This window comes from Crocodylus siamensis, chromosome 6 (assembly GCF_052110815.1).
Source record: "Crocodylus siamensis isolate JL-2025a chromosome 6, ASM5211081v1, whole genome shotgun sequence".
NCBI classification, from domain to species: domain Eukaryota; kingdom Metazoa; phylum Chordata; order Crocodylia; family Crocodylidae; genus Crocodylus; species Crocodylus siamensis.
Window position 1 is genome coordinate 76425616 of NC_143400.1, and position 25335 is coordinate 76450950.

The 25335-nt window shown below is 43.7% G+C and overlaps 1 protein-coding gene across 1 annotated transcript in view; it reads left to right on the top strand.

Moving 5' to 3' along the window:
- SCHIP1 (schwannomin interacting protein 1) overlaps positions 1–25335 on the top strand; it is a 556040-nt gene that overhangs the window by 74042 nt on the left and 456663 nt on the right. The window contains 3 exon segments of the mRNA XM_090051951.1: positions 4288–4352; positions 5504–5584; positions 19208–19358. Of these exon segments, the coding sequence (XP_089908077.1) occupies positions 4288–4352; positions 5504–5584; positions 19208–19358 (297 nt within the window).

Sequence of the window (25335 nt, forward strand, 5' to 3'; positions counted from 1 at the left end):
TTAAGGCTTGAGGTGTATGATTCCTTGTGGGTAGTTTTATTCTGTTTATTTACTGAAGCACATATGGATTTGCATAAAGTAGAAGTATATCTCTGTGTTTGTTTGTCTTTAATTGTATAGTGAAGTTTTTAGTCTTAGAATGCTTACATCTTAATGCTTTTCTCCCTAGCTTATTATTAGCTGAGCTAGAAAAATAAATGGATCTCTACCACAAACCTTAGTGACTGGAGAATGGGTTGTTTGGGTGACTGATAATGGGCATCTTTACGTATGCTCTCTGGGTGGGGAGGGGGTTTTAATTAGAGCAGCTCTCAGGAGCCACTTTAATTAAAGCACACACAGTGTCTTGTGTATTCAGTGTCCCGCACTTCAAAATGGCAGTAGGGGCGCTTTAACTAAAGCTCTTTCAGCAAGCTTTATTTAAAGCATTGCCACTCCCATTGTCCTGGCCGTGGCCAGTATGCACAGCTTTCCGGCAGGGCTGCTGCCATTGCTACTGCAGCCATTCAGGGGCTGCTTGGCTCCCCCCACCACCAGCAGCTCCTCCTCCTGCCCCTGCTGTGTGTCTCCAGGCAGTAGTTAGCATAAGGAAGCAATGGCATACAGGAGAACATGTGCTGGGCACCACACACCCAGCCAGGTGAGGGGAAAGTTGCAGCTGGGTGGCTCCTGCCCCAGTTTGTGGGGCTCCAGCTCTAGCAGTAGCTCTAGCTTCTGACTACCTTCTGCCCACTCAGTCATCCGGCGCAATGAGCAGCCACCTGCGGGTGACCAAATGAGTGGAAGGCAGCCCCCCTGGGAAGCTGTGTACACTGGCTGGAACAGTTACTTTGGTGGGTGCAGGTGGGAGTGCAAAGTGAGCTGCTCCAGGTGGGAGTGGGCAAGGCTCAGCCCCATATGCAGAGCACTAGCTGAATGGTGGGGGAGCACATATGCAGAGCACAGGCTGAATGGTGGGGGAGGGGGAATGCACCTGCATCACACTGCCTGGGCAAGCTCTGCTGCACATGTTCCCTGTCCTCCTCCTTCTTTCCCTCCCCCCATCCCCTAGCTGGCTCCTGGGACCCAGCATGCAGGCAGCCCCACCATGCAGCACCCCACCCCTGCCCCCCACATATCCCCCCCATATACATAATATAGAAGAGTAAAACTATTTTGAGCTGTTATGCAATCTCCTCTATATACAATACTTAAAAAATTGTAAGTATGTCAAAAAATTATTTCTTGAAATCACATTAAAATATGTTATAGTAAGTGTTGGATTTTAGTATATAGTTTGTTTTTTGTCTGTAACTTGTCAAAATAATGTCTTATGAAAGATTTTGTGTGCAGCCCTCTACATCTCACCAAAACGCATTAAGTGGCCCACCAGCCAGAATAATGGTTCACCCAATTTTTAACTCTAGCCCAGCAGTTCCCAAACTGTGGGTTGTGATTCCCAATGGGGTCACAACATCAGCAGGTGGGGTTGCAAGGTTGTAGGGCTGGAGGTTGGGAGTGAGCTATTTGAGCACTCATGGTGTTCCGATCAGGTCCCAGGGGACTGGAAAACAGCTAATGTGGTCCCTATTTTCAAGAAGGGGAGGAGGGAGGAACTGGGAAACTATAGGCCAGTTAGTCTCACCCCTATGCTTGGGAAAACTGGAAAAAATCATTATGGATTACATTTGTGGAAGCCCAGCAGGGGAAATAATGCTGAAAGGAAATCAGCATGGATTCATTGCAGGTAGACCTTGCCTGACTAATCTTGTTTCTTTTTATGACCAGGTCACAAAATGCTTAGACACATTAGTTGAGGTAGATGTCATCTATCTAGATTTTAAAAAGGCCTTCGATACGGTATCTCATTCTGTTCTCATAAATAAACTGACAGGCTGTGATATAGATGATTACACATTGTGTGGGTGGGTCAGGTGGGTGGCACACCCAAAGAGTGGTGGTGGACGGGTTGATATCGACCTGGAAAGATATGGGCAGTGGAGTCCTGCAAGGCTCAGTTCTTGGACTGGTGCTAGTCAATGTCTTCATCAGTGACTTGGACAAGGGCATGGAGTGCGCCCTCTCCAAGTTTGCAGATGATACCAAGTTATGGGTGTACCAAGTTAACACACCAGAGGGTAGGAAGTGGATCCAGGCAGATCTGGACAGGTTGGAAAAATGGGCAGAACAAAATAGGATGCAGTTCAACAAAGATGAGTGCAAAGTGCTGCTCCTGGGCAAAAAGAACGATCAACACACTTGCAGGCTGGGGGATGACCTCAACAGCACAGCAGCTGAAAGAAATCTTGGAGTCATAGTTGACTCTAAAATAAATATGAGTCGTCAGTGTGATGAAGTGATCAACAAGGCTAACCTCACTTTATCATGCATTAGCAGATGTTTGATGAACACTGTCCAGGGAGGTGATGCTTCCCCTCTATGCGGCACTGGTTAGGCTGCAGTTGGAGTACAGTGTCCAGTTTTGGACACCGCACTTCAAGAGGGATACGGAGAATCTTGAGAGGGTTCAGAGGAGGGCCACTTGTATGGTCAGGGGCCTGCAGGCAAGGCCCTACAAAGAGAGACTGAGGGACCTAGATCTCTTCAGCCTTCGCAAGACAAGGCTGAGAGGTAATCTTGTGGCTGCTTATTAATTCATCAGGGATGGGCAGCAGAGAATAGGAGATGCTCAATTTACTAGGGCACCCCCTAGAGTAACTAGGAACAATGGCCACAAATTGATGGAGAGCAGATTTAGGTTGGACATTAGAAAGAACTTCTTCACAGTAAGGGTTGCCAGAATCTGGAATGGGCTTCCAAGGGAGGTGATACTCTCCCCTACCTTGGGAGTCTTTAAGAGGAGATTGGGCAAGCACCTAGCTGGGGTCGTCTGACCCCAGTGCTCTTTCCTGCCCATGGCAGGGGGTCAGACTCAATGACCTACTGAGGTCCCTTCCTATCCTTACATCTATGAATCTATGAGGAGTCCTGCTGAAGGAGCAGGGTCATGCTGAGGAAATGGGGCCATAAATAGGGTCATGCTGAGGAAAACCTTGGGAAGCACTGTTCTTGCTGCTGGCGCAGGTACAGCATGCTTGGAACTTAGAATGGGAATTGGATGGTTGGAACCTATTTGCTTCTCATGGGCAATTGGTGCCGCCTTAGTTGGGGGGGCGCATGTGTCCCCCCCGAGTGACCAGTCAGTGACCGGGGGAGGACCCCCCCACAGCCAATCCTGCTGACGGGGGAGAGTCCCCCCGTGGCCAATTGTGAGACAGCCAATCACTGTGGCCGATCACTGCAGCCGCTTCCAGAAGTGGCCACAACCGCTTCTTGGACCACTCCCCGGCCAGCGCTTGCAGGAGTGCCACCGGTGCTCCCACCTGTCCTTCACCCATCACCTAAGCAGTGAGCACGGCTGGTCAAGGGGTGCACTGGTGCTGTCAGGGGGTGCACATGCACCCCCTATGTGTCACCACTGTTGCTTCTGATCTCCATTTGGAGGCATGTGTGAGCTCTAGTTTGATCTAAATCACACAAGCTATCTGTTACATTAGGCACTCATGGGAAACAGCCTGTTCCTCCTCTGTCTTGTTAGTGGTAGTGTCAGAAAAATGAGAGAAAGTCTGTTCCATCACTTCCTGGCCCATATTGCTTCCATGGAATAATGAAAGATTCATTCCTAATGGCCACCAAGCCAGTACCTTTGACAAATGTGAAAATCAAGGAACAAAACACTTTAATAACACATTATGCTTTAGACAATATTTTCTTTGGTAACCAAAATAGGTTGAAGGTTGTTGGTACCATAGATCAATGGCTGTGGTACTATATGCTTATGACAGGGAACATTTTTATTGACTACTGTGCATGCAGATTTTGTCAGGTGCTGTTTTGGCATGATCTGGACAACTGCCAAATGCAGTATATGTTCTTGAACATGTGAAGGAACTGTTCCCTGTAATAAGTACTATTTGACCATAATAAGCATTTGCAGGATTTGGTCTTAGAAGTTATTTTGGGCCCAGTTTATCAGGGCTTAAAATTCAACTTGCTTGAAGTCAATGAGACATCTAATATGCTTAAGATAAGTATGTATTTAAGTGCTTTGCTAAGCAGTCTAATGTGTGGCTAGCCAGAAAGCTTAAGATTAAGTGCTTTGATAAAGTCGAGATTGATAATGTTTTTGGGAAGGGATTGTTATACAGTGGTGCCTGGACTTGGCTGAGTTCTCCAGGCATTACCATGATATAATCATTTAATAGTAATAAAAGTTGATATGCTGAGATGTTATTTCTCTTCTTGTAGGAAGAACTCAAAAGGCTGCAGCATACCTTGGAACAAGTTAATGATGGCAAATATTTACTTGAAAGGTAAGGATGGAAAAGTTTGGAGTGATTTCCATATCACTGCACATGTGATAACAGGAAATTGCCTGGATATTGACAACAGATATATTTTTGTCTAGTACAACTGGGACTGTACAATTTGTTAGTGGCTAATCTGAGTGTACATGCCATAGCTAGTACCTGGATTGACTGAATCCTGGGAGCTGGTGTTTTGGCTGTAATTTATAGAACGACAAATACAAAAACATATATGAGGAAGACAGTAGAGTCTCATGCTTTAACAGATTCCTTAAGCAATAGCAAGTGCTTCAAAATGTACACTGTTTTATTTTAATCTGTATTTTCTACTTTATGTGGAGTCATTCTTTTTTTCCTGTCCAAGTTCTATTTTTTGCTAAGTAATAGGTTGAAGGTTTTTCTTACACCTCTTCCATAAAAGTGATTGTTATTTATCATTATGAGAGAATAACTTCTGAAAACTTCTGCTGTTCAAGTGAAGTAAGGTCTCAAAATAATAACTCAACAGATTGGAGGAAAATTTCTGACCAGAGTCTGTACACAGGCATCTAGATTCATGCAAACCTATGACCCATTAGATGACTTTACCTGTCTCGTGAATATCTTCAGTTTTTTCTTTTTGTGTTTGCAGATGGTCTTATTAAAATGATCATGCTATATAGCTTGCTTTTGTTGGCCATCTTCTTTTTGCAAAGAGTCTCTTTTTCATGTTTCTGTCTGCCTTCTACCAATGTGATTAACTTGCCATTCAGCATTTTCATTTTACACTTCAACTTTTCAAAAGTTAGTCTCTGGAATGAAAATTAAATTAGCAGGAATATGGATTATAATTGCTGTAGTGTTTTATTGGCAATAGGTCCTTTCCTGGGTGTGTCTGTCTGTTGTAGTAGCATCTAAAGTGAAAAGACCTAGTGTTGAAGTCCATATGGAACTCATAGTAGGGTTGGGACTGATTTGAAATTCTAATTCTAATTCTTGCTTTAGTTAATATTTTAAGTGAGGTTGGAGACCAGGGCATCTACCCCCTAGACAGCAACATGTTTAAATAAGCATCTCTACTACACACTTGTCACAATTTCTAAATCAATATAAAGTCAGAGTTACTGTAAAAATGGTATGCTGAAATAGATTAAAACATATTATTTCTTTTTGTGTAGTCATCATCTTGCCATGGACGTAGAGAATAACATTGAAAAATACCATGACAACTTACAGCCTCTGGAAACAAAAGTGAAAATGTAAGTCATATAAAATGTTATATATTTAAACACAGGTGAGGCCATGGAGTCAAATTTCTGTGGTAGTTTTGGATTTTCAAGAAATTGAAAATTGACTGAAGGGTCCTAACTGTATGCTTACTTGTTTTACTGAGGTCTGTCTTTAAACAAGTAGTTCCACTGAGTCGTGGCTTTTACACTGCACTTGTTTCAGTTGCACCAATATTTGGGGTTTTTTCTTCATAAAATTAAGAAAATGTTTTAGAACCTGACCGTTTAGCATATTTTAAAAATGCTGACATTCTAGAAAAGTAAGGAAAACATGCGAATGGCAGAAGCCCTTTGGGTCTTTTTGTTTTGTTTTGTTTTTAAATACACTGTAGAAAAAATGAGTCGTTACCTTTAATGTTGCTTCAAGTAACCTCAATGAACACCTTATGTGAATGTATGAGTTATTGTGCATTTACATAAAGAACTTTATTCATTATTACATTCTGTACTGAATTTCACTTTCTGTAGGCAAGGTACAGCTCATGTGTTTTATAGAATATTGAAATATTAATGTATTAAAATATTAAAGGCCATTAAATTTCAGATTAAAATCTAGTAGGTGTCTCTTAATGATACTAATATTGGTTAGATGGATCAATACATTTCCAAGTGTTTTCTGGAAGGTATGTATTTTTTAAACCTTATTCACTATGATTTAAAAAAGAGGAAGTGCATGTAAATGCGTTTTCTTGTTAAAAAAAATTAAATTCATGAAAATGCATGAGTAATATGAGTAAGATATAAATGTTTTATGTGAAGTTATGACTTTTAAATAATACTTTTTAATAAGGCATTTATTGAAATCTTGAATAACTTTCATATTTGAAGGTATTTGAATCATTTTATGAGTGCTAGAGTTTTTAAACTCCAAACCAATTGTACTTTCTCTCTAATGCCAAAGCATTTAGAAACTAGGGGTGCCAAAATGGGCAGTATGTTTTGGCCTGACCTAGGGCTCAAATGCCCACTGACTTGGCACACAGGACTAAAAGGGGCTTCCTGGGCCATCAATTCCAGTCCCTTTTATTTGCAGGCGGCCATTTACCCAAGGAATTTGCAAAATTCCCATTTGAAATCCTCACATACAACTACAAGGAACAATACCTGAACATTATGTCTATATAACATGCCGCAGGTAAAAGCAGAAGAGACAAAAACTGCCAGTGTATTGCTGCTGCAATACCATCACAGTTTCATGGAATTAATTGATTAATTAAGGCTCAGAAGATTCTAGGAAAAGGATCATTCCCTGTGATACTGTCCATCCTGCCTGCCCAAACTCCCCACCATACTTTTTACGAAACTGACCTAGAAGAAAAACTCCATCCTGACTCCAAATTTGTCTATCAATATGACCCTTAGTAGAAGGGCAGGAACTTTCAGTCAAGAATCTCTGGGTTGTCTAACTACTGGTGGAAGTACTTCATTGTACCTCAGCCAGAGTCCCTAAGCTGCAGGGACATGCAAAATAGAAACCCAGAAGCCAGTACTGTTAATGGCGGGGAAGAGGAAATTTTCCTTTCTGGTACTTACTGGTGGTAACCAGGCACCTGTCACACTTGACTTCACTGGGCGTTGGATCAGAAGTTAATCCCCTGGTTCATAGGACTGTGCGAAGCTTTGGTCCCTGATTCGATTCGGCAGAGATTCAACTCAATTTGGTGGCTGAATCTCCGAATCCGAATTGAATGAGAAGACCTTTTAATTTTTCTGAATCTAATTAGAACCCTCTGAATCGATTCAGAGATTTGGACGTAGACACAGCTTTAAATGTTTTTTCTACATACCTCTAGGTAGCAGGTGGCTCATGAATGCTGCAATGCTGGGGCTCGTGGAGTGTCCCACAGAAGCATGGGGGGCTCGCCAGCACGCTCAGCAGCAGACCTGGAAGTGGACCAGAAGCATTTCCGGTCTACTTCTGGGTCCGCCGGGAAGCTTTCTGGGTGCTGCCCCACTGCACCCCCTTGCCCAGTGACTGGTGCCTCCTGGGTCTGGGGGGGGCACCCGGGGTGTTCCATGCTCCAGCTCATTGCCCCTTCCCCCCAGCCTGCTGCCACTTTCCGTGCTTCTCTGCCTGTGGCTTCTCCTGCTCCTTTCCACCCCACACTGGTCACTTTGGCACCACGTGGTTCTCAGCTGCAGGCTGAGACTGCAGCAGCTGGTTTGGCCTGACCCTGAGGACTGGGGCGATTGCCCACGGTCCTCTCCTGCCTCTCCCACTTTCTTATCTGTATGTATCTTTGGCACATGGGGGCAGGAACTTCACAGTCCCAGAACAGAATCCTCTGCTTGGCATGGGGATTCTGGCTGGGGGGGAAGATGGGGCCAGGCCAGCAGGGCTTTGTTTCTGCAGCTGCTTGGTCCTACTGGCAGCTTCTCCTGGGTCCTACTGCCCTGGCTCCTGTCATCTTTGACAGGCAGCCAGGGGCAGATAAATACTAATTTTCTGAATTCTTTACAGGCCCCATGGGCTAGATAAAATGGCCAGCCTGCAGGTTGTATTTTGCTCACCCCCAATGTAATGGCTAGGGTTTTAGCAAGCACTAGCAGTTGTCAACCTAGAAGGCTTCTGCAGCCCATAGTGCTACTCATGCTACTATGCCTTCAGTAATACTGTTACCCAGGCTGGCTAGAATAAAGCTAGTACTGGTGTGGTACCCACACTATAATCATACTTTCATACTGATCTGTAAGGCTGAAGTTGCACATTACACTTTGACAGTACTGAATCTGTGGAATGTTAGCTGGTGTTAAAGTTAGAACGTGCTGCGTGCAGTTGCATGTCAAGGGTTAATATCATTTCTTGCCTGCATAGCTCTGACTTGCCACTAGACGGCTGATGACCAGGGGCTTGGGTAGGAACCAGGACACCTGGACTCTATCCCTGCTGGGGGCTATGTATCTTGGGATGGTGGAGGACTGTAAATTGTTCATTTTATCTTCGTAAAGCAGACTGGAGATACCTTAACACAAGGTAGGTATCACAACCCAGAGTTAACCCTCACCTGAAGTGACCTAACTTGGAGATACTCAGAGGGCACTTAGCAGTAGTTAACAAGCTTTAATTTGTAGACCCTCCTTAGTATGGACTAAGTCTGATTTGTATGTTCACCTTAAATCTCCAGGAGAGGGCTCTGATTAATATGCAACAGGTAGGGTAGATTTGCATTTTATAGACTAACTAAATCAGAGATGTATAACATAAGCTTTTGTAAGCAAATGCTGTGAAGGGATTGTAGGAAGCAGAGCTGTTAAATAGGAAGCAGTGACTGGAATACAAAGGGGAGAGAAGGGGGAAGAAAAAGGGGAGGGTGCACTGTTGAGATGGACAAGGTGGGCAGGAGAGAGAGAAAAGCAGTTAACCAACTGAGGGACATAGGGTTTATAAAAATTAATCCAGGTAATGGAATAAGAGTAGATAGTCTTTTTAAACCATACTTAAAGCAATCCAGGCTGTGAGTGATTTCTTGTTCTGCTATTCCCTGTGAAGTTCATTTTTAAAGTTTTGTTCTCTATGAACTGCCGCTCTGAATTATTGCCTGCCCCATTCCCTTAATTCCTATAGCCTTTTTTCTGTAAATCTATGAAGCAGTTGGTAAAAAGGAAATGTTTAAGCTGTACTAAGGCTTAATCTGGGTGAATATTTTTCCTGTTGAGATTTGGTCAAATAGCAAAAAAATAAATAAATAAATACAAGATTTGATTTAAGTTCCAGCATACAAGTAGTCCCATTGTCTTCAGTGGAACTCTCACATACTCCAAGTTTAGCATGTGTTTTAGTGCTTTGTTAGATTTGGGGGCTAAATTCAATTCAGAGTTCAAAGTAAAAAGCATGTGCAAGGAAGAAAACAGGCAACAAGAGAGATTAAGAACTGGTATTAGATTTCCAAAAATTATTAACAATCTTTATTTGCTTACTTTTTATAGCGTAGATTTTTTCTGTTCATTTTCCCCCTTTAAAGTCATCTGTTGGGTGTGGCATGAAGAACAAATAGGCCTAATGCTTTTGTTCAAAATTGCAACCAAGTTTTCTTGTGCTTTGTTGGCGCTGGCACTTGAGAGCTTCTCCAGACATTTCAAAGGAAGTGTGGTCAGAAGGAAAATATCACACACAATTAGCACTGTTTCTGCTGCTTCTAAAATATTTCCTAGAGAAAGCTTTTATCATATTTGCCCCCTAATCAGCACAGTTTCTTGGAGACAATGGTTTGTTATTAACGTAATGTCTGTATCTAAGAAATATTTATACCCAGTTCTCTATATGCCATGCAATTTTGTGGCTAGATTTAGTGTCACAGAATTGTATTCAAACTCTTTGTGTTCAATGGGTTTGGGAGTTCTGGCAGGTCATAAACTCAGCAGGGGTCAGCAGTGTAGTGCTGTTGCAAACAAAGCAGATGCAGTTCTGGGTTGCATTAGGAAAATATTACAATACATGGGAAGTGATAGTACCACTCTAATCCATGTCTCATTTGGCATATTATGTCCAGTTCTGAGCACTGTATTTTAGAAAGGAAGTGGACAAACTGGAGATAACTTATAGGTGATCAATGAAGGTGATTAAAGGAGTTGGAATATAGGCTGTATGAAGCAAGATTGATAGAACTAGGTGTGTTTACTCTTGAGAAAGGGAGACTGAAGGAGCACACAATAGCAGTTTTCAATTATTTGAAAGGCTACCATAAAGAAGAGAGAGAACAACTGTCCTACCTTGTCACAGGGTGCCAGAATAGACTAATTAGCCCTGCAGTAAAGCATCACAGTCTACCCATGTGCCAGTATTAGGTCACAGTCAACTAATAAACTCCACTGTAAGATAGTACTGTTGGGATAGGAGTCTAGGGCTGACCTCTATACTCCCTGCCAGCCTAGGCATGCTCCACCCTGGCTCAAATGGTTGTTGTCCCAGGCACATGTGTAGAGACTGTGCCCAGAAGCAGTTTTGGCTTCAACTGCTCTGGAGTGTATTGCTTCACATTAATTTCATGTGTAGATGCACCCCCAGAGGATAAGATATGAAACATTGAGTTGTAAGTTGTAACAAAGCTGCTTTTCTAAGTGAAATAAGTTAACCTTTCTTGTCTTGTATCATAAGATAGTCTCTTCATTCCCCCAGTCATCCTAGTTTGTCTTTCTTTCTGTAAATATAGATTATAGTCTTGTATTTTACAAACATAGGTGACCACAACTATGCACATTATTCTAAATAGGTTGTTACAAGTGCCTTATACAGCGATATCAGTATTTTCTTGTGTTGTATAGACTGTACTTATGTACTGTTGTATATACTGTATACACCCTACAATCTAGAATTGCAATAACCTTTTTCATGGCCACATCATCCTGTTGGCTCATGGTGACCTTATGATCAACCAATTCACTCAGGTCTTTCTTTCCTTCTGCTTCTGGTTTATGAATCCTTATTTTTAGAGCATGAGAATGACTGTGTTGGGTCAGAGCAAGGGTCCATCTATTCCAGTGTCCTGTATCTCAGCAGTGGGCAAAATGGTGAATCTGTCTGGTGGCCAGACTCCATTTCCCAGCAACCTCTGCCCACATCACTGCGTCCAGTTTCCATGCAGACCCCAGCAGTAGTGGGGCCTTGACAGTGCGGGGCCAGGGTTTCCCTGGAGACTGACCCCAGCAGCACTGGCAGGGTGCACGGTTGGGTGGGGAGCTGCTCCAGGGCCAGGGCTGGGATCTTGAAGTGATGACAGTGTGGTCCGGAGGTGGCGAAGAACCACAATCTGCTGCCTGCTTGCCCATCCCTGCCTAGGGCAGGTCTCAATGGAAACCCTGGTCCCACGTTGCCACAACCCCACTGCTGCTGTGGTCTGCATGGAACCTGGCTGCAACGATGTGAGCAGGGGTTGCTGGGAAATGTAGTCTGCTGTGGGCCTAATCTGGCCCATGGGCCAGACTTTGTCCACCCCTGCTGTATCTGATAGTAACAAATGAAGGATGCTTTAGAGGAAGAGTAATACAAATAGTCCATATATAGAGTGATCTGACATGTCAGAGTCTCTCAGATGCTTGCAGTAGGTTACGTCCTAGCTATTATGATTAATAGCCACAGACAGACCTGTTCTCTGGGAAGGAATTAGGCATCTTTACAAATCCAACTACACTGTTAGCTCCACAATATCCTGTGGCAATTAGTTCCACATATTATTTAGGCACTGTGTAAAAATGTATGTTATTTGTCCCTAAATACATAACTTTGTGCTCCCAAAGTTGTTAAATTTCCACTGTTTCTAGTGCTCTGCTCTGCCAGGTTGTCTAATATTTCCTATATAACAATTTCATCCTGCTCCATATTGGCAGTTTACCTCCTATTTGTGTCATTTTCAAATTTCATAATCATGCATCTAGTTCCTTCACCAAGGTTGATAATGAAAGCATTAAGCAGAGGGCAAGTCCAGTGGAACACTGCTGTAGGACCAGGCAGAAGGAGCAGGGAGAATGGACCTGAGTAGTTGAAGACATACCTTTCCTCCAAATAGGACATCAGATTTGGTCATCTTCCTGTTAATGTGTAAGAGAAATGTTAAAAGGAACAAGCCTCTAAAGTGTTAATCCCAAAATTCATCTCTTCAGTGTGTGTTTTCCTAGGTGGCAAAGGACTGAATGCCTGTATACTAAGTAACCAAAACTCTGAGGCATCAACCTTGGAACTTCTATACTGCATTTACTTGTCAATAAAATAATCAAAGTTAAGATACATATGGCCCATAGGTTGGATACATCCTGCGGAGGTGGATCGTCTGAGCTGTTATCTTTTCCCAGGGCTGAAATGAAGGAGCAGAGGGGCAAGAGTCACCTGCTCACAGGGTTCACATTCCCTCATCAGCCTCATCCTCCTGTTGGGGGAGGTGTTGACATAACATCTTCTGCATCAGCCACTAAATATTCTATTCCTCATAGCTGGTGGCCATGGGAATTGGTGGCACTTGGTGATTAGGGGTAAGCAGTGGCAACTACATTTGGGACTGTGCCATTACCTCCCCTCACAGCAGCGTTAGGCTATGACAGGATGCAAGTCCACATTAATCACTTGGTTGCTGGCTTCTCCAAAACCTCTCTACAGCAGCAGCAGCTTTGGCTGCAGTGTCAGGGCTTTTTGTGTAGCTGCCATAGTCTACCAAGGCCAGAATGGGTGTGGCCTGCAAGCACCTGCAAAGCAGAGAAAATGGTGAACGGACCAATTTACGTTTGACATAGCTGGCTTAAAATAATGAAATGACACAGAAATTGGGAGCCTTATAATCAAATTTACTAGTGTGAATCACAGATTGTACCTTACATGTGGCCAACTAATTCATGTTAAAGTCAGTGTAGTTTTAGGCACATGTTTAATAAATAATGTACGTATTTCATCAATCTACCATTCTTTTTTTTGCCTCTGAAAATGCATAGTTGATATTATGCTGCCATCTAGTGATAAAAAGAGTACCAGAAATTAAATTAAGAGAATGGAATCAGTATATTTGCTTTCCAAAGTGATATTTTGTTTGTATAGTTGTACATTATTTAAAAAAACTATTTTTATATTTGTGTTTCTTTATATTTATATAGCTCAGGAGTGCCCAACTTCTGACCTGCAGGGCTCTCCATGGGGTAGTCAGGGAGTGGCAGCAGTAAATACTGACTTCCTCCCCCACTGCCAAATTCCCCAAACCCAAACCCTGTGTGGCAGGTTGGGGCCAGGCTGTGCCTCCTGCCCCACTACCCACAACTGGATCAGGGCTGCACAGTGCCCCTTTGTCCCCGCCCCATGGCTGCATTGGAGCCGGGTCATGTCCCCTTCACCCCTGTAGGGCTGAGTTTGGGTTGGGTGAAGGCCCCTTTCTCTCTTTCCCCTCTCCTCATGGGGCCGTATCAAACCTTCTTTCCTACCGTGCAGCTGGGTTGGGCTGCCCCCACTACCACTCCCCACAGCCAAATGGGGTACTGCTGTGATCACCCTTAAAACTTGATCAGGACCACTGGACAGATCTGGCCTGCAGAAAGCCCAGACACTGCTCGTCTGACCCTCTGGCCAAAAAGGTTGAGCACTATTGGTATAGTTTATAGAATAACGGAGCATGTATTAAGTTAAGGTTCTAAGTATTCTGTGTAAAACACCCATTTCGTTATTATACTGAGCTTAATATAGGACTTTAGAAAGTTACTCCAATTTTAAAGTTTGGAACAAAAGCACTAAGTATAACGGAAGAAGGAGGAATCTGTCAGTGTGGGGCTACTTTTCTAAAGATAAATTAAGCTTTGACTTCTGACTTTAGTTTTCACTTTTTTGCATTATATCCTTGATGGCATTTTAAACTGCTTTTGAGACTGTCATATGAAGTTACAGTGAGTCTGTGTCTTTGAGAGAAGGGATGTTGCTGCACAGAAAATATTTGTCATTCCAATCATGCAAATGATTCAGCTGAACTCGGACTTCAAATTAAGATGAGGTTGCAATCACAGTTCATCTTCACATAGGCCATATTTTCCCCTTCTGCACAAAAAGCCAAGGGAAAGTACTTCTTAAGAGAGTCAAAGGAGCATAGTGTATTTCAGCCAGGTCTTGGCATTGCTTTCTCTTCAGAAAAAGGTGGCATAGAGCTGGCTGTGAAACAGTGAAAATGTTGCTATGCCAGGATGATCCTTGCCTACTTATTTAATGCAGGTTTAAGTCCCCTTTGCCCATCTACATCAGAATAGAGGGGATTTAGCACAGATCAGGACTTGGCCTCTGACTTTTTTTTAACAAAGTTAAAAAGGAGCTTCTGAAGTCCATGGTTTCTCTGGGAAGACAGGTATCAGTTTCTGACAACCTACCTGGGATGATTTAATTTAATAACTTCTAAAACAAAAAATCTGGATTCTGAAACAAAAATAGTTTCCAGTTGTATTTTTAAAGTGCATACATTTCCCCTCTGTCAAATATGTCTATCAGAACTGAGTGAATATGGATTATTTTTTTACAGTGGCAGTTCACTGGAGAGTTCTTTGATCTAAACATACTGGAACATGCTGTTGTTTACTTGCTAATAAACATTTCTCTGAATCTGTCCTTTGGTATAGACAGAGAAAAAGGAATAGATAGGGCTATGCGAAGCTTCAGTCCCTGATTCAATTTGGTGGAAATTTGGCCCGATTCAGTGGCCAAATCATCAAATCCAAATAGAATCAGGAGACCCTTTAATCTTTCCAACTTGAATGGGAACCCTCTGACTCGATTTGGAGAGATTCGGAAACATTCGGAGATTTGGGTATAGACACGGCTTTAAATGCTTTTTTCTACATACCTCAAAAGCGCAGTCGGCTCATGAAAGCTGCAATTCTGGGGCAGATGGAGCATCCCACAGGAGCATGGGAGACTCCCTAGCGCACTCAGGAGCAGACCTGGAAGTGGACCAGAAGCCCTGTGCCTCATTGGCTTGGCGTGTGGTGCTTCCTGGGTCTGGGGGGGCCCCCACACACTCCCCAGTGGACCCAGAAGTGGACTGGAAGTACTTCCAGTCCACTTCCAGGTTCACTGCTGAGCATGTGGGGAGCCCCCTTGCACTTTAGTGGGATGCTTCATTTGCCCCAGCATTGCAGCATTCACAAGCCATGCCTGGTACCTTGAGGTATGTAAAAAAAAAAGCATTTAAAGCTGTATCTGTGGCCGAATCGCTGATTCTCCTATCAGCATCAAATCTTCAGATTCGGATTAGGCCGAATCAAATCAGACACAGTGATCCAAATCAATTAACTGAATCACTGTCCCTGATTTGGGCCAAATCCAAATCAAATATGGCCTTTTTCGCACATCCCTAGGAATAGAGATGGGAAGAGAATTATTCCATCCTGAGGGGGACTGAGAGGGTAATCTACTGCCCCAACCCCTTAGCCCAGGAAGTCTGCTGCTTCCCAGGATCCCACATCTGGGACATTGCGGAGAGGATCCCTAAGCTCCTCCAGCCCACAGACCACTGTCCCATGCTCCTTATTCATGTGGGCACCAATGACACGGCTTGGAGCACTCCCAGCTGGGTGATGAGGCACTACAGGGATTTGGGAGCATGGCTAAAGGATCTGGGGGCACAGGTGGTGTTCTCTTTGATCCTCCCAGTCTCGGGGTATGGGCTAAGGAGGAAGAGGAGGATCCACGTAGTTAACCAAAGACTGCGGTGCTAGTGTCACAGGGAAGGCTTTGGTTTCCATGACCACAGCCCGCTCTTTGGCGAGAGATGGCCTCCACCTCTCCCCCCTGGGGAGGAGGCTCTTCTCAGCCAGACTGGCTGACCTGTTCCACCGGGCTTTAAACTAAGCCTGCTGGGTGACAGGGGGACTACCACCACTGCTGGCCCACTGAGCAACCTTTGCAAAGCCAGCAGGCCAAGGCACCTAAGGGAGCCCACCCCTCCCCCAGCCCTGGTACAATGTGTGGGCAAGGCAAGAGCCCCCAAGGGGACACTTGCCTGTCTGTACACAAATGTCAGGAGCTTGGGGAATAAGCAGGAGGAGCTCATCCAAATAATTATGATGTCATAGGGATAACGGAGACCTGGTGGGACTTCACCCATGACTGGAACACGGGTATAGATGGCTATACCATATACAGGAGGGATCATGTAGATAAAAGGGGCAGGAGTGTAGCTGTCTATGTTAAGGAAAGCTACATGTCCCTGAAAGCTGATATTGGTGACCAGGGTGGATGACTGGAGACCCCCTGGGTTAAAATCCATGGGGAACAGGGCACAGGGGACAGAATGGTGGGAGTCTACTACAGACCTCCCACCCAAAGTCCTGAGCTTGACCAGGAGTTCACCTGGGAACTGGCTGAGGCCGTATGCTCTAGGACCATGGTTGTCATGGGTGACTTCAATTACCCGGACATCTCGTGGGAGGATCACTCAGTGGTCACAAAGCTTCCTCTTGTGTGTGGATTACCTCTACCTGATGCAAGAAGTCTATGGGCCAATGAGAGGTAAAGCACTGCTTGACCTGGTACTGGCTACTGGGGATGAACCAATCGGTGATTTAGTGATCAATGGGAAGCTGGGTGACAGCGACCACGAGCTGATCACCTTCACCATCCGCCGTAAAGCCGGCAAGACAGATAGTAACATGGAAGTCCTTGACTTCAGAAAAGCTGACTTTGAGGCTCAGGAGGCTTGTCAGTGAGGCCCTAAAGGAACACGACCCCAAGGAGAGGGGAATTCAAGAAGAGTGGATGCTCCTCAAGGGAGCAATCCTCAATGCACAAGCTAAGTCTATTCCATCTCAGAGGAAAGGCAGCAAGAGGGCACAGCAGCCCCCCCTGGCTCTCCAGGGATCTAGCAGACCTCCTGAGGCTAAAAATAAAAGCCTACAAAAGATTCACCTCTAAGGAGGATTATTCTGCAGTGGTCCAGTCCTGCAGGCAGCAAACCAGGAAAGCCAAGGCTGCAACTGAACTCCAACTAGCTTCGAACATCAAGGACAATAAAAAGTCCTTTTTCAGGTATGTGGGGAGCAGGAGGAAAAGCAAGGGCAACATTGGACCCCTGCTGAACCAGATGGGGCAACTGACAACTGACGGCCAGGAAAGAGCCAACCTATTAAATGGGTACTTTGTGTCAGTCTTTCATCAGTCCCATGAGATGCCCATGCCCTCTTCAGGACAGGGAGGTCCAGGTGAGGGAGATCCCCTACCCTCCATTAATGCTGACCTTGTGAAGGAACACCTTGAGAAGCTGGATACCTTCAAGTCAGCCGGCCCTGACAGTCTGCACCCTAGGGTACTCAAGGAGCTTGTGAGCATCATAGCCCAGCCCCTGGCACGGATCTTTGAAAACTCCTGGCACTCTGGTGTAGTGCCCGAAGACTGGAAGAAGGCCAATGTGGTACCTATCTTCAAGAAAGGGAGGAAAGTGGATCTGGCTAACTATAGGCCCATCAGCCTGATTGATAGCCAGCACAGGTTTGTTGCGGGTAGGTCTTGCTTGACCAATCTCATTTCCTTCTATGCCCAGGTGACTTATCACCTAGACAGGGGAGAAGAGATTGATATCATGTATCTTGACTTCAAAAAAGCCTTCAATCTGGTATCCCATGATCACCTCTTGGCAAAACTGGCCAATTGTAGCCTTGGGTCCACCACGATCTGCTGGCTGGAAAATTGGCTCTGTGGTCAGACCCAGAGGGTAGTAATTGATGGAAGTCACTCATCATGGTGTCCTGTGTCCAGTGGGGTTTCCCAAGGCTCTGTCCTTGGACCCATATTGTTCAATATCTTCATTAATGATGTGGATAGTGGAGTCAGAAATAGACTGGCCAAGTTCACTGATGACACCAAACTTTGGGGCAAAGCATCCACACCAGAAGATAGGCAGGTTATCCAGGCTGACCTGAACAGGCTCAGCAAACGGGTGGATGAAAACTGGATGGTGTTTAACACCAAAAAATGCAAGGTTTTCCACCTTGGGAAGAAAAACCTGCAGCATGCTTACAGGCTTGGCAGTGCTATGCTGGCTAGCACTACGGAAGAAAGAGACTTGGGGGTCATCATTGACCACAAGATGAACATGAGCCTGCAATGCGATGCTGCAGCTAGTAAAGCAACCAAAATGCTGGCTTGCACCCATAGATGCTTCTCAAGCAAATCCCGGGACGTCATTCTCCCCTTGTACTCAGCCTTGGTGAGGCCGCAGCTGGAGTACTGCATCCAGTTTTGGGCTCCACAATTCAAAAAGGATGTGGAGAAGCTTGAGAGAGTCCAGAGGAGAGCCACGCGCATGATCAGAGGTCAGGAAAACAGATCTTACGATGACAGGCTGAGAGCCACGGGACTCTTTAGCCTGGAAAAGCGCAGGCTCAGGGGTGATCTGATGGCCACCTATAAGTTTATCAGGGGTGACCACCAGCATCTGGGGGAACGTTTGTTCACCAGAGCGCCCCAAGGGATGACGAGGTTGAATGGTCATAAACTACTACAAAACCGTTTCAGGCTGAATGTAAGGAAGAAAGGAAGAATTTCTTTACTGTCCGAGCCCCCAAGGTCTGGAACAGTCTGCCATCGGAGGTGGTTCAAGCACCTACATTGAACACCTTCAAAAGCAAATTGGATGCTTATCTTGCTGGGATCCTATGACCCCAGCTGACTTCCTGCCCTTTGGGCGGGGGCTGGACTCGATGATCTTCCGAGGTTCCTTCCAGCCCTAATGTCTATGAAATCTATGAAATCAGTGGCAGTCCTATGTGAGAATACCTGAATTCATGTGTGAAAAAGTCTGTATTTGCTTATACAAATCTTCTTGTCAAGATTGAAAAGTTCCCTTCTGTTTAGAGTTTCAGTTATCCATCAAGAACAGAAACAATAGTTAGCCAGTTACATACTACAAATAACAAATAGTCAGTTACCTACTCGTAGTGAATCATTTAAGAATGAACAATGGCAGCCATGATCGATGGCAGCCATGTGCGTGGTGAAAATTTACGAACAGCCGATAAATGAATGTCAGCTTGGACTAAATACATTTTGGGTAACCCAGTCCACCTGAAGTAAGGGTTTCCTGTAGCTTTTTTGGATGTTGCTGAAAGTCAGTTGCTTATATATATTCACCTGTTTTTCCAATTCAGCATTCAGAGGGCATGGCGTGAATACCTCCAGCGCCAGGATATGTTACACCAAGACCCCTTGGAGAAGCGTAGTCCATCCCCACCTTCCTTGTCTTCTGACAAGATGAGCAGTTCCATCAGCATGAACACTTTTTCCAATGGCAGCACTCCTGTAAGTACTGCTTCTCTCTCACATTTATTCTTTCTGCCAGATTCAGAAGCAGGAGGTAGTATAAAAGAACTATTCAAGTCAGTCAGGAGAAATTTAGCTAGTGGCTAATTATATTGCTAGTTTTCAAAAGAACTCAATTTTAGGCATTCTCAAATGTACATTAAAGCAAGTATGTTTCTTATAAAGCCCTTTGGGATTTCAGCTGCACATCTGACATTTCTTAGGACCATACAGATCTTAGCAATAACAGGTCGTAAGCATTTCAGGTGAGAACAGCAGCCTCTACAAGACAAAATATTTCCACTGATATTTTCTTCTCCTAGAGAAGGTCTGGGTCCTCAGTTAAGCATTCCTTGGTTTGCTTTGTTAGATTCTGTACAAGAAGATGGGGTTGCTTGGTACTGATCTGCAAAATAAGTAATTGTACCTTCTCTGAAAAGGAGACTCACTTTAAGACAATTTAGTGATTGTTAATTGTTTGATTTTGGAAAATATATCTGTGCCCTCTGAGAAGAGAGAAATCGGAATACAGAGTTGTCTGGTGGCATGAGATTTTAATCATTTTAGTAAATCTACAATCCAAATGCAAAATCTAGAGTTTGAAAACATGGGGCTTAGAAACTATAGAGCTCTTTGAGACCAAAAATTAATTAAATTGAAAAACTGATATATTAATATTTAAATATTATTCTCATTCTCTGACAAAATAAACTGATTTTGAGCAAACTGTTACAGAGCTGAACTAATTATGTTGCAGGTTGTTCAAATAAAGCACAAGACATTCTTGTTCTTGGCTGTTTTTGCATGCCACCTACAAAGTGGAATGCCGCAGACCCTACTGCAATGTCATATGTTGGTCAAGTACATTGAAGTTACCAAATACTGTCCTTGTGAGCCAACTCACAATGTGCATAGTTCTCTAGAAATTTGGGAAAGCAGGTGGTAAATGAGTTCTACAGTAAAAAATATTATCCAGTGACTATGGTGACCATCTTTGGCAAAACTGAAAATTAGCTAACATTTGATTTCTAGTCTTAGAGATTTAACTATGAGTGTTTTGCATAAGACCTGCTACTTTTGCATAGATGCAACAAAATATCAGTTAATTTCACACTTCTTCTATAGAGGAAAATCTGGCCCTTTTCAGTCTATCTAATTTTCCCAGATAGGCATAAGTTAAATTAGCAGTTTTCTTATAAACATTGTCTTCTATGATACTATGGTTTCTTAGGTTACATTAGACTTGACAGCATTCAATAAAATATTACTGAGGAAGAATGTGTACTGGTTTATTTTTGCATGTCTTTTGTTCATAGCTGGAGGCTAGTTTCTTAATATTAGAAACTATAGTAGATTATTGGGCTATGAAAGTAATGTCTGTTAAACAGGACAAGATCCTCCTGCTAGTGGAATGCATTTAGGATTTGTTTGTGTGTGACATTGGAGTTTGATTGGATATTGTTTATAGATTCTTATACTGGTTTCTTTATCATGGTTTACCATATGCTTAAGCACCACAAGAGGTCTCTCTTGAATGGTTTTGATAGTTCTGTAATTTTATATTTTTCACCAAGTGTAATTCAAATGAGGAAACTACATTCTCAGACTGTTTTCAGTTCTTCAAAGTAATGAACATGTTTATAGTTTTGTGTGAAAAGTTTGTTTGAATTTTGTTTGTTTTTTAAGAATATCTTACTTTTGGGATTCCAGACCTTAGTATTCTTGCCAAAGTTTGTTTAAAGAAAAATAAAGACATCTTCTTTAACTCTGATGTCTCTTCAACACCACCCCCCCCAAAAAAAAAAAAAGAAAAAATCCTTCTGAAGGTGAAGAAATATCTGCCTATCTTACATACTTTGCATACCTCTTGGGCTCCTTACAGATGAAGGCTGTAAGGTTTCTGCACAACCAACATGTAGAAGGTGTTTGATTTTTATAATAGGGTGCTGCATCTTGGGGCACACACAGGCACTCTAATGTGTCTAATAAGGCCTTTGGGGCACGCTTTAAACATTGAAGCTATAGTTGCAGATCAAATGGGTGCTTCTAATCATATTCCTACAGGAAAGAGTATCCAGGGCTTTCTGTCTCTTAAGCAGAGAAATGAAAGGAAACCTTTTAGACTAATCAAGCAAGAGGTCTGTGAGGAAGGATACCTGCATGGAATAGGCTTGGGGGAGACTTACCTGAGCAGGGATGGGAATCTCTGTAGACAAGGCGTTCTTAAGACCCTTAGGAAGCAATGAGACTACTTAAATATTTGCTTCTAAATAGCTGGGGTATTCTTTGTGTCATTATTTCACTTTCCCCAGCAGGTAGACCAGCCCATTAACCTATAGTTTCTAGTGGTTAGTTGCATATTATTTGGACCTAGTCCTTCTCTTGATGCATTTGGATGTTAATAAAGAATATCCCGATAATGTGTATATGTACATCATGAAAAAGCAAGACAGTTTAGTTCTGTGCATTGGTCAGACACCTATTTAATGCAAGTTGTAACGAATACTGGAAAAAATAATACAAAGACAAAACCCCCCCACCTTTTTTTAGTGTAAAGTTCACTTGATTTCTAATTTACCTTGTAGTACTAATACTTTTTAAAAACTGTTTTAGTTATGAGTAGGATAAATCTTACATAAAATGGGGACAAGTAACTTTGAAATGTTGATAGTAGTAGAAAAACAGTAGGAGAATTGGAGCAACTGAGACTGAGTATTCAAATAGTTTTTCCCATCTGGTACAAAGTAGATGAAAAAAGGAGTTTGGTGAGTTTTGTTCATATCAAAAAATCATATGTCGTCTGCATGTTTGGCACACCTTGACTTCCAGAGACCCAGGTTGAAAACAGATAATGGAATTGGCACCTACCAGGTCCTAATCTGGCTAAAACTCCTGAGCCAAACCTTTTGAGATAGGGGTGACCTAACTCAGGGCTGTACAACTTCTGATTCCCACCCCCACTCCCCACAAGTCCCTGGAAGCCCCAAGGGTTACAGTGCCCCACTCCCAGGGGCAGGCACAGGAAGCAGAAGCTAGAAGAGGGAGGGAGGGAGAGCCTGGAGCTGCAGCAGTGGCAGCAGAAGACTGATGGAATGGATGGCACCCACACTGGGAACTCAGGGGGTCCCAGGTTAATTCCTCAGGATGGCAGGGAGATGCTACCTGAACAATGAGAGAGAGAGAGAGAGAACATCCCTTGTACAAGGGGGGAAAATACATATTCTGCTGTAGATAAATGCTGTATCTGCACCAAATGTACAAATGAAAAAAAAAATTCTGGCAACTGTAGTGGTGGTGGTGGAATGGACCTTGCAAGATTCCACGTGGCAAGTGAGCACCTGACATCTGAGCTGAGCCCCAGAGTGAACCGCAAAGGTGCAGGTCTTTATGTGCAGCAGCCTGAAGTCTGAAGTTTGGCGAGTCATGATTAAAAAAGCAGGTCTTTGATGTACCTTCCAACTAGATCCATTAGAAATCTGAATCAAGTAGCACTTAAATCTTTGGAAACCACAAATGGAAAAAGGCTGAAACCAGCCATGTGTTTAAGAGCATATTTGTTGACTGTGGGCATCTCCTTTTTCTGTATGGCCTATTTCCCTTTAGTCAAATGGGTATTTCATTGTTGAAAATGAGACCTAAGAGGGCACCAGGCAGGAACAAGTAAGTATAAAATATGGACACTACAGTCTCCTGGAAAGGCTACATAAAGGGAAACACAGGTCAAGATACGCCCAACCTGTGACAAATGCACTAATTGTATACTATTGCAAAATCCCACCAACAGGCTAAATTTGGCTTGCCAGTTGATTGCATCTGCCCGAGGTGCTCCAGCCCACACCTGCCCCATGCTGGCTGGTGGCCCTGGCTCCCCCCAGCCAGTGCACCAGCTTCCTGGTAGGGCTACTCCTGTTGCTGCTGCAGCTGCCATGGTAGTGCTGTGTTCCCCCTGCTTCCAACAACTCTTCTGGGCAGCAGTTAGTATGGGAAGTGGCAGCAGCCATTCCCAGTCAGGCAAGGGGAAAGCTGCAGCTGAGTGGCTCCTGTCCCAGTATGCAGGATTCCAGTACCAGCTCCCTGCTGGCTTCCACCCACTCAGCTGCCTGGTATGATGAGCCGCCACCTGCAGGTGGCAGATGGGGCTTGGCCCCATGTGGAGTGCCATGAAAGTAGCTGTGGGCTAGATGTGGGCAGGCAGGGATGAGCAGCACCTGCATCTGCACTGCACTGCCTGGGTGAGCTCTGCTGCACATGCCCCCTGTCACCTCCCCTTCCCTCCCCTCCCCCCACTCCTGGCCAGCTCCTTGGACTTAGCATGCAGGCAGCCCCCCCACACACATGCACAGCCACCCCCCATTACCCCACACCCCCCTCACACACCCTTCCCCCAAAATATACAAAAGTACAACTTTATTTTGACTTATTATGCAATTGCCTCTGTATACACTACTTAAAAAACATAAATTCAGTTTTGAAATAAAGTTAAAATGTTATAGTAGATGTTTGGTTTTTAATAAATGATTTTTTTTAATCTATAATTTAAAATGATATCTTTTAAAAGATTTATATGTGTGGCCCTCAACAGATCACCCAAACTCATTAAGTGGCCCGCCAGCCAAAATAATTCCTGACCCTGCCATACACAATGCCTATTGCAATGGATACAGCTAAAATGTATATTTGTTGAGAATGACTAGTAATAGTTTGAACTCAGAAGTGAGCTGCAGAAGTTCAGATATTTGAACTCTAAATTTATCACCTAGTGTATTTTCCTTTGGTCCCCGCCAGAGCCAGAAATACAGAAATGCAAAGCAATTTAAAAACAATTTTATTAATAAGTTATGTACATTTAGCGGACATGACTAGATTAATTTTCTTCCAAAGCAGCTGCCTTAACCCTTATTAAGTGGGTTGTAATTTGCATCAGTCAGTCATATCAACTTTAATTTTTAGGTTTTTATACTTTTAGGTATTTGGGTTTTATGATCTGGGGATAGCTAGTAAAATTGAATTTGCCCCTGGCTAGTGTGAAGTCTCTGACATGTCAGCAGCTGTTTGATTACCAATTCACTGAGCTAAGGTGATGTGAACCCTCCTTACCTTGCTGCAGACCATACACTTTTTATGTGCATGTGCCTTCTAATAGCTGTGGCTTAGGTTAGTTACCTTCAGCAAAGTCTGTTTCAGTCCAGAGGCTGCATGGCTCTGAATTGGAGTGACTCGACAAATCACAATTTAAAATGCTTTCAGTTCTACCCAGTGACTTTTGTTCTGCACCAGCACTGATACCAAACTTGTGATATAGAAGGAAAGTTACTACCGTGGTAAAAAAAACACTTGTCATTTTTGAAGTCTTAGTCTGATCATTGTTTCTTTAAGACAGGGCTGTTTAGCTGGCAGCCTCGAGGCTGTGTGCAGGCCATCAGGGGTTAAGTTGTGGCCCCCAGGCTACCGCTTGACTGCCACTTCCCCTATGACAGCCAGAGTCTCCGGGCTCCCTTTCCCTGTTGTGACTTCTGAGACTAAGACTAGGGCCCCACTGTGTATGGTGGGGATGGGGTGCCCACACAGGTGTGTGCTGAGAAGGAAGTGGCAGGGGAGCATCAACACAAGGTTGTTGCATTGGCGGGGCGGGGGGGAAGCACTCATGCAGGTGCACTCTGGAACAAGGTATGGGGATCCATTCAACCCATGCTGGTGAGGCTCTTCACTGCTTAGAAGTTGGACAGCCCTGCTATAGGAAATAATAGATATAAAATTGATATATTTCTGGATTATACTCTCTGAAACTTCTTGATTATATTATTGCATGAAACTTGTACAGTCTTTCCTTTGCCATAGAATTTACAGTGAACAGGAAGATCCTTCCTGTGTGCATAGTCAGCATTCAGCCTATTATGGATACTAATGGAAAGCAAATAATAATCTTTCTTTATCTTAAGCCAGGCAGCAGGCATTATTTATAAGGCCTCTTGCCACT